The 12,216-nt window shown below is 37.3% G+C and overlaps 1 protein-coding gene across 1 annotated transcript in view; it reads left to right on the top strand.

Moving 5' to 3' along the window:
* Positions 1-12,216, top strand: part of itpr3 (inositol 1,4,5-trisphosphate receptor, type 3) — an 86,720-nt gene that overhangs the window by 21,110 nt on the left and 53,394 nt on the right. The window contains exons 2-3 of the mRNA XM_041798983.1: positions 4,198-4,268; positions 11,681-11,802. Of these exons, the coding sequence (XP_041654917.1) occupies positions 4,198-4,268; positions 11,681-11,802 (193 nt within the window). The remainder of the gene's footprint in view (positions 1-4,197; positions 4,269-11,680; positions 11,803-12,216) is intronic.

Below are 12,216 nucleotides of genomic sequence, written 5' to 3'. Positions count from 1 at the left end.
CACTTTTACCCCATTTTGCTTCTTTTTCAAATGCTTTTCACACTTTTTCCATCAAGTTTTGTCGTTACAAGTTTTTGCCTTCCTTAACCCATTTTCTAGCATTTATTCTGTTTTCGCCTCTTTCAACCAATTTTGCTGATTATGAATGATTTTTTTCAACATTTTCCACCCGTTTTCACCCTTTTTTTGCCTTGTTTAGTCCATTTCTGCAGCTATTAGCCCATTTTTGCCTCTTTCAAACCATTTTTGCTAACCGCTTTTCACACTTCCTCGCCTTTTTTCCTTCGTTAACGATTCCCGAAGCTTTTCTTTTGTTTTTGCCACTTTCAACCAATTTCTGCCACCTTTAACCCATTTTTTCCACTTTTTAATGTTTTTTTTTTCATTTTCTATCCATTTTCACCACTTTTTTGCCTTTTTAAATAGATTTCTACAACTATCATCCTGTTTTTCACTCTTTTAATCCATTTTTTCCCCTTCCTGTTTTTACCTCTTTTTTCTGCCAAGCGTTATCCATTTTGGCACCTATTTCAATGCTTTTTGTCTTTAAATCAGTTTCTGCAGCAATTATCCCATTACTGACTCTTTTAATCCATTTTATCTCTCTGTTACCACTTTGTACCACTTTTTGTCGATGATTTTTGCCATTTTGCTCATTTTTGTTGTTTTTATTTTTGGAATTATTTCATTATTTCTCTATAAAGTTATTCAAGTTTCCTCTACTTTATTCTCTGGCATGCTGGCGTTTGTGAACACCATACCAAAGCTATGAAGTCTGACATTACTTTCCTCATCTTTAAATCAATCTACATTTTTAACATTAGTAGCAAAAACATAAAGGCTCTAAATATCAGCTCTTGCTCTATAGAAAGGCTAATAATCTGTGCTGGTATCTGCTCTGAGACATCAACATAAGTCAATCATTAGTGTTTTAATGCACAGTAAAGATGCAGACACTAAGACGAAACAGACTGAAGGAGCGGACTGTTAGAATGCTGTCTGACAGATTTACTGTCCCGTTTATTCTGGAACATGTTAGTGAAGGGATTTCTGTTCAACATTAGAAACATGTCAGAGAACATGTTAGTCACTGAGTCAACAAACCAGCCCGTCTGTCTGACAGCTCAGTGAATAGAGCAATCAGCAGACACACGGCACTGAGAAAGGAACGCACACACCTGGGACACACCTGGCAGGGAGACAAAAGACGTGATTGGCTGTTGTGGTTTCAGCGGCGGCCGACTCTCTGGGCGGTCGAGGAGGAAGACGAGAGGAAGGGGGGGGAGATTTAAAAGACGCAGAGCGAGTCAGAAAAACACTTGAGACTGAAAAAATAACAGGAGAATGAAGCTCTGGCAGATTCAGTGGTTCTCTGTTCTCTAAAGAACGTTCTGATCAAACTGAAGCTCTGGCAGATCCAGTCAGGTTCTCTGTTCTCTACAGAACTTTCTGATCAAACTGAAGCTCTGGCAGATCCGGTCAGGTTCTCTGTTCTCTACAGAACTTTCTGATCAAACTGAAGCTCTGGCAGATCCAGTCAGGTTCTCTGTTCTCTAAAGAACGTTCTGATCAAACTGAAGCTCTGGCAGATCCAGTCAGGTTCTCTGTTCTCTACAGAACTTTCTGATCAAACTGAAGCTCTGGCAGATCCGGTCAGGTTCTCTGTTCTCTACAGAACTTTCTGATCAAACTGAAGCTCTGGCAGATCCAGTCAGGTTCTCTGTTCTCTAAAGAACGCTCTGATCAAACTGAAGCTAACTTGAAGACAGATGGAAACAGCTGCAGTCTGAGAACAAAAACAGCTGATCCCCCGCTGCTAGCGTCTGTGTGAGTGTGGTAATTAGAGTAAATCTCTTCATCATCAGTGTTTAGTCAACAGAGCGGCTCTGCAGCCACAGAGGCTCACCTGGCCTCCTAATGAGAGTTAATGGACAGGTAATCCTGCTGTCTGCTCGCTGCATGAACAAATACTCTCTGAGCAGCTCCAGTGTCCAAACTATGGCCTGAGGGCAGAACAGTCCACCGATAATCTGCAGTCTATACACTTTAAGTCTAAACCAACCAGGATTGTTATTTAGTTCATTGTTTAAACCAGCGGTGCCAAACTCAGTCACAGCAGGGACCAGGTTCTGGATTTAGGTCTAACCTGAGAGCCTAGCAGGGTCAACATTAAACCATGAACCATCAACCTCATTTTCACCAGGAACAGTTATGGAGAAAAACTGATTTTAAGATGTAAAAAGTAAAAATGATTACTTTAAAGAAAATCTAAGATAAAAAGTCAAACTTATAAGTTTAAAAGGTCAAAACTCGAAATTAAAAGTCAAAATAATGTCAAATAGATTAAATAAAATTAGAAATAATGAGTTTTAAAGGTCAAAATTTGGGATTAAAAGTGGAGAAAATATTTTTTAAAGGCAAATAGATGAAATAAAATTACAAATTGTGAGTTTTTAAGGTCAAAATATGAGATAAAAGTCAAGAAAATGTTTTTGTAAAGGCAAATAGATTAATTAAAATTAGAAATCGTGAGTTTTAAATGTAAAAAATATGAGATAAAATTCAAAATCATGACCTAAAAATGTCAAAATATGACTTAAAATTTTAGATTGTGCATTTGAAAGGTCAAAATCTACGACATGTCAAAAATATGAATTGAAATAGAAATACAAAATCATAAATTTGATACGTTTAAGTTGTATTTGTGAGATACAAAATTGAAAATATAAAATGAAAACATAACTTAATATCTTTCCCACATTCCTGACTTTGTATGTAATTATTTTTAATCTTTAATTGTTTAGATTTCATGATTTAAGGATATTTTATACCATCAAGGTTAAATTTACATTTTTATACTGGAGTGAAATCTGCAGACCTCATGCTGGGGGGACAGTTAGAATAAAAATATGATCTGGTTTAAACCTTTTCCTCTGTAGCTTTCTCTGGATGCTTCGGCTCATTGTCTTACTGGAAATTAATTCTTCTCCCCAGCAACAGATCTCATGGAGACCGAATAAGATTGTCCTCTAGGATTTTCCTTCACTCTGCCACATTCATTTACCCTCTACATTAACAAGCCCTCCAGGGCCGGCTGCTGAGAAGCATCCCCACAGCATGATGCTGCCACTACTGTGCTTCTCAGTTTGGTCTCATTGGACTAAAGAACTTTCTTCCTCTTGACCATGGAGTCTCCCACATGCCTTTTGGGAAACTCTAGTCCAGATTAAACCTGAGCTTTTTCTCTTCTTTCACGCTCACTCAGTTTGTGAGGACGGTCTGATCCAGGCAGACGTGGCATATTCCTTCATTTCTTCATGATGGATTTAACTGAACTCTGGGGGATGTTCAGAGCCTTGGGAATGTTTTTGTCTTCATCCCCCGACTTAGACGTTTCAATAACCTTTCCTCTGGAGTGTTCCTTCGTCTTCATGGTGTAATGGTAGCCAGGAAAAACAAGTAGCTTTGAGGGAATAATGAAAAGAATGCTGATAATAAAACAGAAAACTATGTCACTACCAGTGGTGTTTAGTCATTATTTGAATGAGGCGGTGACTCCTCGTATTACCAGAGTCAAAGTTTTGCATTCAAACAGGCTGAGTCGAAGGGAACCCACATCCTTTAAACAAATCAGGAGCCTGGAGTCAGTGCCAAACATGCTGCGTTTACTGACTCGTGGTTTATCTGATCAATAAACCCACAGGATAAACAAAAACACCGGCTGCATTTCTTTAAACCCTTTTTAAAATTTATTTATATATGTATTTTTTATGACTCGCGTGTACTAGTATAATGCTCAGTAAGATATCTATTTGTGTGCATGTTGTATGTTTGTACTGTAACTTCATGTCTTATTGTGTTTTTTGTGCTTCTCGCTGCAACCCAGTTTGCCCTCTGGGACACTAATAAAACTGAATCTTGATTCTTGAATCTTGAATGACTCCATAATAGATGACTAAATACACTCAATGATGTCTGCTCTGCAGCACAGTTAGGGAAGCATTAAACAGGGTCAGGGACCATATCATTTTGAATAATTTGCACAGATTTAGAGAGTGCAAAAACCGCGCAATCATTGAAATACAATGCATTTATTGGTGGAGATAACAGTACATTCCCTCCTCTCTCTCTCTGTGACTTTTAAATCGATGTACGCATTCCTACTCTGACATTTTGTCCTGTTGTCTTTGTCTGTAGGTTGGTAGATGACCGATGTGTGGTCGAACCGGCCGCTGGAGATCTGGAGAATCCCCCGAAGAAGTTCAGAGGTAAGACCGAGTCTGTGGGGTCAAGGTTTAAGGGTCAGGGTGTCTTTAATAGAAGTGAAAAGGTAAATTTGTCAGATGTTGTTTTTAAAAGGCAAGTAGATGAAATATAATTAGAAACCATGACTTTTAAAGGTCAAAATATAAGATTACACTCAAAATCACGACTTAAAAATGTCAAAATATGAGCTAAAATATCAAGAAAATGTTTTAAAAAGGCAAATAGATGAATTGAAATTAGAAACTGTGACGTTTAAAGGTCAAAATATAAGATTAAATTCAAAATCATGACTTAAAAATGTTGAAATATAAGAAAAAAAGTCAAGAAAATGTTTTTAAAAGGAAGGAGATGTGGCTTACCCTCCTTCTGAACAGTGTTAATGAATCTAGAATTTCTAAAGTTTAACCTTTTTTTAAAGAACTCTTTAAAGATATTCTCATTCTTTTTAGATGCACCTGTAGGTCAAAGGTCACATCTTATTTTTTATCTGTTCTGTACTTGAGATGAATAAAAATATCAGGGAATCCTGGAGAATGAGGAACACTGGCTGTATCTCTTTACAAACAACCACAGCAGCTGTTTATCTGTGATCTGGTTTAGTCACTTTGTCTCGTCACTCAGCAGTGTGAATATTTGGTTACCTCGTAGTGACTGGTTTTAGTGGTAGAACCAGTTTGAAGTGAGAGTACGATGATTAAAAACATCTGGTACAGCCGAGCGCAGGATCAGAGAGTCATCATCCTCACACTGACAGTGGAGTCTGAGCGTCTGGGATGTTTGCTGTGATGATGATGATGAGCTGCAGGAGGAGGAAGAGTTATTCTAGAAACAGAGGACACATGGTCTCCTCTGTGAACGATGAGTGAAATATAAATAACACGTCTGATGTGACTCCAGCGTCCGTCTTTAGAGGCTGCTGCTGACGTTTCCATCTCTGACGGGGTCACGTATAAAAACACGGGACGCCATCTGCTCGCTGCTCGTTTGGGTTTGGAGCAGCTGAGGTCTGAACTAGTTCAGAAGTAGATCACAGGAAGTGACTGGCAGAACCAACTTTATCCCATAGAGCGGATATCACATCATTACAGATCTAAAGGTGAGCTAAACCCGGCCTCCTTTAGTAAACCTTGAGACAGGACCTTAGACCGGGTACTCACCAGGTCCTACAGGTACAGGTGAGACATGAGAGCTCATTTACATAAAAGTAAACACCAGAAACATCACTTTAAAAAATGGAAGTCATGTTTTAAATCTTAATGAAATATCTGATCACAGATTTTTAAAGCCAATAAACAAACTCAGCGAGAAGATTTACCATAAATTACACGTCACCTTTCATCATTTATTTGATCTGACGGTGTCACGGTTTAACTGGTGTTAGATTAAATGGTAACACTACATCAAACCTTCTATTAGGCTGCTTCCTCTAATCAATTTTATTCTGTTCATTTAACTAGAGGAGGATAAGGGCAAGTAAATATTTTTAAGATCAAATTTATTTTCAGACCCAGAGATTAAGGGCAGATTTCTGAGAATAAAGTCTGAATTCTGAGATTAAGTCATAATTCTGGGATTAAGGTTTGAAGTCAGAAGTCTGACATTTTGTAAGTCTTTCTGAAAGTTCTGACTTTAATCTCAGAAACCTAAATTTAAGCTCTAAATTTGGAATTTAATCTCAGAATTTTGACTTTAATCTCAGAATTTTGTCTTTAATCTCAGAATTGTTATTTTAATCTCGAAGTTTCTGCTTCAATTTCAGAATTGTGAATTTAATCTTAGAAATTTGACTATAACCTCAGAATTTTGACCATAATTGCAAAATTTTAAATTTAATCTCAGAATTCTGACTCTAACCTCAGAATTTTGACCATAATCTCAAAATTTTAAATTTAATCTCAGAACTCCGACTTTAATCTCAGAATCCTGACTTTAATCTCAGAATTTTGACTGTAATCTCAGAGTTTTAAATTTAATCTCAGAATCCTGACTTTAATCTCAGAGTTTTGACTTTAATCTCAGAATCCTGACTATAATCTCAGAGTTTTGTCTTTAATCTCAGAGTTTTGACTATAATCTCAGGGTTTTGACTTTAATCTCAGAATCCTGACTGTAATCTCAGAGTTTTGACTTTAATGTCAGAGTTTTGACTTTAATCATAGAATCCTCACTATAATCTCAGAGTTTTGACTATAATCTCAGAGTTTTGACTTTAATCTCAGAGTTTTGACTTTAATCTCAGAGTTTTGACTTTAATCTCAGAGTTTTGACTTTAATCATAGAATCCATACTATAATCTCAGAGTTTTGACTTTAATCTCAGAATCCTGACTATAATCTCAGAGTTTTGACTTTAATCTCAGAGTTTTGACTTTAATCTCAGAATCCTGACTATAATCTCAGAGTTTTGACTATAATCTCAGAGTTTTGACTTTAATCTCAGAGTTTTGACTATAATCTCAGGGTTTTGACTTTAATCTCAGAATCCTGACTATAATCTCAGAGTTTTGACTTTAATCTCAGAGTTTTGACTTTAATCTCAGAGTTTTGACTATAATCTCAGAGTTTTGACTTTAATCATAGAATCCTGACTATAATCTCAGAGTTTTGACTATAATCTCAGAGTTTTGACTATAATCTCAGAGTTTTGACTATAATCTCAGAGTTTTGACTATAATCTCAGAGTTTTGACTATAATCTCAGAGTTTTGACTTTAATGTCAGAGTTTTGACTTTAATCATAGAATCCTGACTATAATCTCAGAGTTTTGACTATAATCTCAGAGTTTTGACTTTAATCTCAGAGTTTTGACTTTAATCTCAGAGTTTTGACTATAATCTCAGAGTTTTGACTTTAATCCCAGAGTTTTGACTTTAATCTCAGAGTTTTGACTTTAATCATAGAATCCATACTATAATCTCAGAGTTTTGACTTTAATCTCAGAGTTTTGACTTTAATCTCAGAGTGTTGACATTTATTTCCAGATTTAAAAAAATATTGTCTGAGATTTTTCAGTGGCCCTAATCCTCTTTGACCCTTATGTGACCAGGAATAACCTTGAGATTAACAGTCTTTATATTTAAGAGCATCCTGGAAAGGACAGGCAGCAGCACAGTTAACCAGCAGCAGTCATTCACAGCAACCTTAACTCATTGAGTGCCATTGATGTATATATACGTCAAAGTGTTTTTTTTCGGCGGCTGGCACAAGGGGACGCTCTCACGCTCCCTGTGGGTAATTTTGGGGCATCTGGGATATGTAGTCGGAACACTACAGTCGGAAGTGACGGTAGATCAAACGTCAGAGGTGGGCACCCTGGGGTCAAAGAGCAGAGCGATCATTACGGAGGTAATCTAAGCTAAAAGTTCTAACTTAGACGCTGGAAGAAACTTTAAACTTTTGCCTGAGAAATCGTTTGCTCACTGAAACCGACACTGAACTTAACCACAGCAAATCCAGGGATCGGCGCTTTTATTGATCTGCCTCGGTCGGCAAAGAGGCTAAAGAATGCCGCAAGGTTCCCCCCCGTGCATCACAGAAATAAGGCAGCCTCTCGCCAGCTGGATGCATACAGCGACAAGCAGGAGAGGACGTGGGCGTATAGGGAGGTCCTATGGAGGCCGTCCAGTTCCATAGTGTGAATGGTATAGCAGTGACTGGAAGCATTGTTATTTATTTTACAATAAAATAACATTTGTAATACAATTTTCAGATGTCTTTTATGTCACTGAAGGCAAAATTATAACATTCAGATTACTGCTCTGCTTGACAGACTCTCTTTCAAAAAAATGCATTTTCTCAGCTTTCTAGAAGAAAAGTGGTCTTTTTGGTGAAACAAGCCTCTATTCAATTTCAGATAAATCAAGAACAGAACAAGCTACAAACGTTTTTTTCCATGATGAAGTAGAGAGTTCTTTCATTTGAGCTATTTGGTGTTTTCAGAATCATAGTACAAAATATTCTGTGGGTCTTGAAAGGTGACTCAAAATGGCCAAAAACGCTGGCACAAGGCATTTCCCATTTTATAAAAGGGCTGGCACTGAATGAGTTAATACAATCGACAGAGACGACATTCATTCACAGACACCAGATAAGAGATTTTTAGCGGAAAACATCTGACAGAATCAGCCATATCTAATCAAAACAAGTTTCAGGTCTTTTCTAAGTATTCCAGGTAAAGAAGCAGCGAACTTAAACTCTTTTCCTAGTTCAGCTCTGAGCTTTGGCACACAGAAAGAATAGATTCTGAGACAGAAGATTTTAAGTTCCTGTGCTCCTCAGACTGATGTGGGTCAGGAGAGATGAAGGAAGTAGTGGAGACTGGCCTTGTAAATAAGAACACACCACTGTTTTAGTCTAAGACCATCCAACATGTCAAACAGTGAGGGCTTTAAAGTCAGAGATGAACCTCAGAGCTCCATGATGAGTAGAGTCCACAGCTCTGAGACGAGGCGCTCGTCTCCATAGTCCAGCTCAGACGTCAGACCGGCATCATCCAGACTCTTTTTACTCTCCAAAGAAAAGCAGAGTTTGATCCTGATATAAACACACAGATTGAGTTTGAACCAGCTGAACCACGCTCTTATCATGATGGATTCAGTCAGTCATGTTTGCTTTAACCTTTTAATGTTAGTTTTTAGTCTATTTTGTCTGATTGTGTCTAGAACTGTTAAATTAGTGCTGCTGATATTATTTTTTTTTTATCTGAGGATCGCTGAAGCTCCTTCTACCATACAAATTTACCTTTTTAGGTTCCAATAAAAATATCTTTAACCTGAGAAAGAGAGTCATGGATTACAGTATGATGATATCTGGAACTGGAGAAGGACAGGATAGACTGTGGAGGCTCGTTAATCGTGCTTTAATCATGCAGATGCTTTTCTATCAGCAGTATGATGTTTTTATTTCAATATTCAGTGTCTAATTCTATTCAACTGCATTTCTTTACACACAAATTCTTCATTTATAAATTAAAAAATCAAGGTAAATACTTAGAATCCCTACTGTGGAGCACGGTGGTGGCAGCATCATGCTGAGGGGATGCTTCTCAGCAGCTGGCCCTGGAAGGCTTGTAACGGTAGAGGATAATAACTTACCATGTTATTCAGTCATTTAAAATTCTCACATAGGTGTTATACAAGTCAATAAATGTTCTCAGTCTCAGTCATAAAGCCATAATTAAGCAGCCCTTCAAGTCACTTTGTGTTCAAAACTGATTTTTACGTCTTTATTTATTTAATCAAAGGTAAAAATGCAGTCATCAGGACAGTGAGTGTGTGTTTGCTATGAAAAACAGGCCTGTGGTTGTATTTGAGGTGATTTCAAACCCACACATCTGTTAAGATCTTCCAAACATGAAGCAAAGTGCTTACTCAGGCAAATAATGTTTACTCTCTGAAACTGTTGGTGGAGAGTCAATATTTACCTCTTTGTTTCTTCCTTTATGCCTTTAGTCCAGCTTTATTTACTGAATTTCTGCTTCCCTGCAGCCTTAGTCCTCATGCATCCTGTTTGCGCTAGCACGGTGGTTCCCAACCTGGGGTCCGAGCACCCCTAGGGGGGGCGCCAAAGATCTCAGGGGGACGCTGGACCCCGTCCACTCTGACGTTGTCAAAATCAGATGTAGAGTTATATTTTTTAAAACCATGATTAGAAACATAATGAATTAGGACAAACCTAAACGCTGAAAAATGAAATATTTTTACCTTATAGACTCACAATTTAAAATTTAAACTAATATCTTGACCTTTTTAACTTATTTCAAATTTGATCTCACATGTTGACCTTTTAAACTTCCAACCTTGACTTTTAATCCCATATTTTGACCTTCTAGACTTACAATTTTAAATTTTATCTCACATTTTGACATTTTAAACTAACTTTTTAACATTTTATCTCATATTTCAACCTTGAAAACATGATTGTAACTTTTTATTTGATATATTTGCCTTTTTGAAACAGTATCTTTACGCTCAATTTCATGTAGTGACCTTATGACCTAATAAGTTAAAGTCTTATCTTAGATTTCTTAGCTTTTAAACTTTAATTTTGACTTTTTTAAAATCTCAGGATCATTTGTCATCTGTGATAAGTTTTTCTCCTCATAATATGAAACAGAGGTTGACAGTTTATGGTAAAATGTTGACCCAGTAAGGCTGTCATGTTAGACCTTAATTCAGAATCCGGCCCCTGCTGTGACTGAGTTTGACACCTCTGGTGTAAAGTAAAAGAAGAAAGCTGTGCATTTACTACTTTTAAAGTAAAAAAAATTCTACTTTTTTACTTTTAAATGACTTTTCAGCCTTAAGAACTTTGGGTTTTTTCTACCAAGTCTTGCACTTTTGGCTCAGGTAATATACGTCATCACCCCAGCGTAGAGGTCTGCTGCTGAACGCCTCACCATGGAGGTCTGCAGCAAGATCCTCTTGAACCATCGCAAACATTATGGACTAAACAACATTTATAAATAAAAGATCAGAGGTCTGATGGACCTGTTTTAGAAGAAGTTATAGTCGCTTATCCACGTTAGCTTTAGCCCCTGGAGCACCAAAGACAGATCTGTTAGTTTGGTGTTTTGGGGATACTTTAATGGTGATGCTACAATGCTAAGCTAAGTTTACAGTCTAAAATTCTCTTAACGACAATCAGCGTTAACGTGTTGAACATTATGAGATTAACATCTGAAATGGATGCATTGGTTTGTTTTTGTAGCATTAATGCTATTTTGTTCTTTTAGTGCTCTTTAAGAAGCTACCACAGCGAGGTAGCAGCTGAATGCTACTCATGGTAGCAGCTTCCTGCTCTTATAGTGATGTAAAATAGTAGATTAACTACGGTGCATCTGAAAGGACAAAATAGCATGTGATTGAAATGTACAAAAATGATAAATGCATTAGTTCTGAGTCTTAATGACAATGTGGTTTAAACATTAAGGCTGGAACCCCTAATACTTTTAAATTAAAGTTAATGGCTAAAACACAACAACGAAGAATTCGGCTCATTTATAATGGGACAAAGATCTTCCTTTTCTCACTGATTAAATTCATTCATTTCATCATCTTTAATTACGGTCACTGCTGGGTAATCAGATCACAGCCAGAGGGACTATCTTTGGTCATGGGACGGTCATTATTCCAACATTCCTGTCCAGAGAGGCTTAATGTCAGACACTTCACCAGTTTGATGTTCTGATACCAAAACAACCCATTATCCTCCTGTACTGGTCCGCTGGTCCATCCATTGCTGCTGAACTAATCCCACCATGAGGCTATAAATAGCCTCACGGTTTGAAAATGACTCAAAATAAAGAGGGAATTAAAGGAGAATATAAATGTTAAACATTTCCAGGCTTCCCGTGGTGTTTTTACCAAACTAAAAGTACCTTTTCTCTTCTAACCAGAGCTGTTTTCCTTTCTCAGACTGTCTGTTCAAAGTTTGTCCTATGAGCCGCTACTCGGCTCAGAAACAGTTCTGGAAAGCCAAACAAGCCAAACATGAGAAAGACAAGATCGCTGACGTGGTCCTGCTGCAGAAACTACAGGTAAAAGCACATGTACACCTCATCATTAGACTTTTGTTACTGTGGAGCCAAGCCAAATATCCGCCTGTACACTCCGACTGCAGCAATGACAGACATTTTTATCCTCATGCTAGTATTTCTATTATTTAATAATGCTGTTTTATGTTGTAGTTTCTGTTTATTTTCATAGTTTTATAAAATAGCTGCAGGTATCGTCATCAGCGGCCAACAGTCGACGTTTCCAGGTGTGGTAAACATTTCAATGGTAACAGCAGCCTCCACCAATCAGAGATGTCACTGAGACACTCCAGGATTGTGGCTTGTGTAGTTTTTTGTCTTTTATTGTGAATAAGCCGTTGTGTTTTTTTTATCTCTTGAAATTAATAAGATACAGTACATAAAAGTTCAATAAAATATATTATATCAAGGTCAATA

This window comes from Cheilinus undulatus, linkage group 11 (assembly GCF_018320785.1).
Source record: "Cheilinus undulatus linkage group 11, ASM1832078v1, whole genome shotgun sequence".
NCBI classification, from domain to species: domain Eukaryota; kingdom Metazoa; phylum Chordata; class Actinopteri; order Labriformes; family Labridae; genus Cheilinus; species Cheilinus undulatus.
The sequence above is the reverse complement of the archived record's forward strand: the minus strand, read 5'-3'. Positions and strand labels throughout refer to the sequence as shown.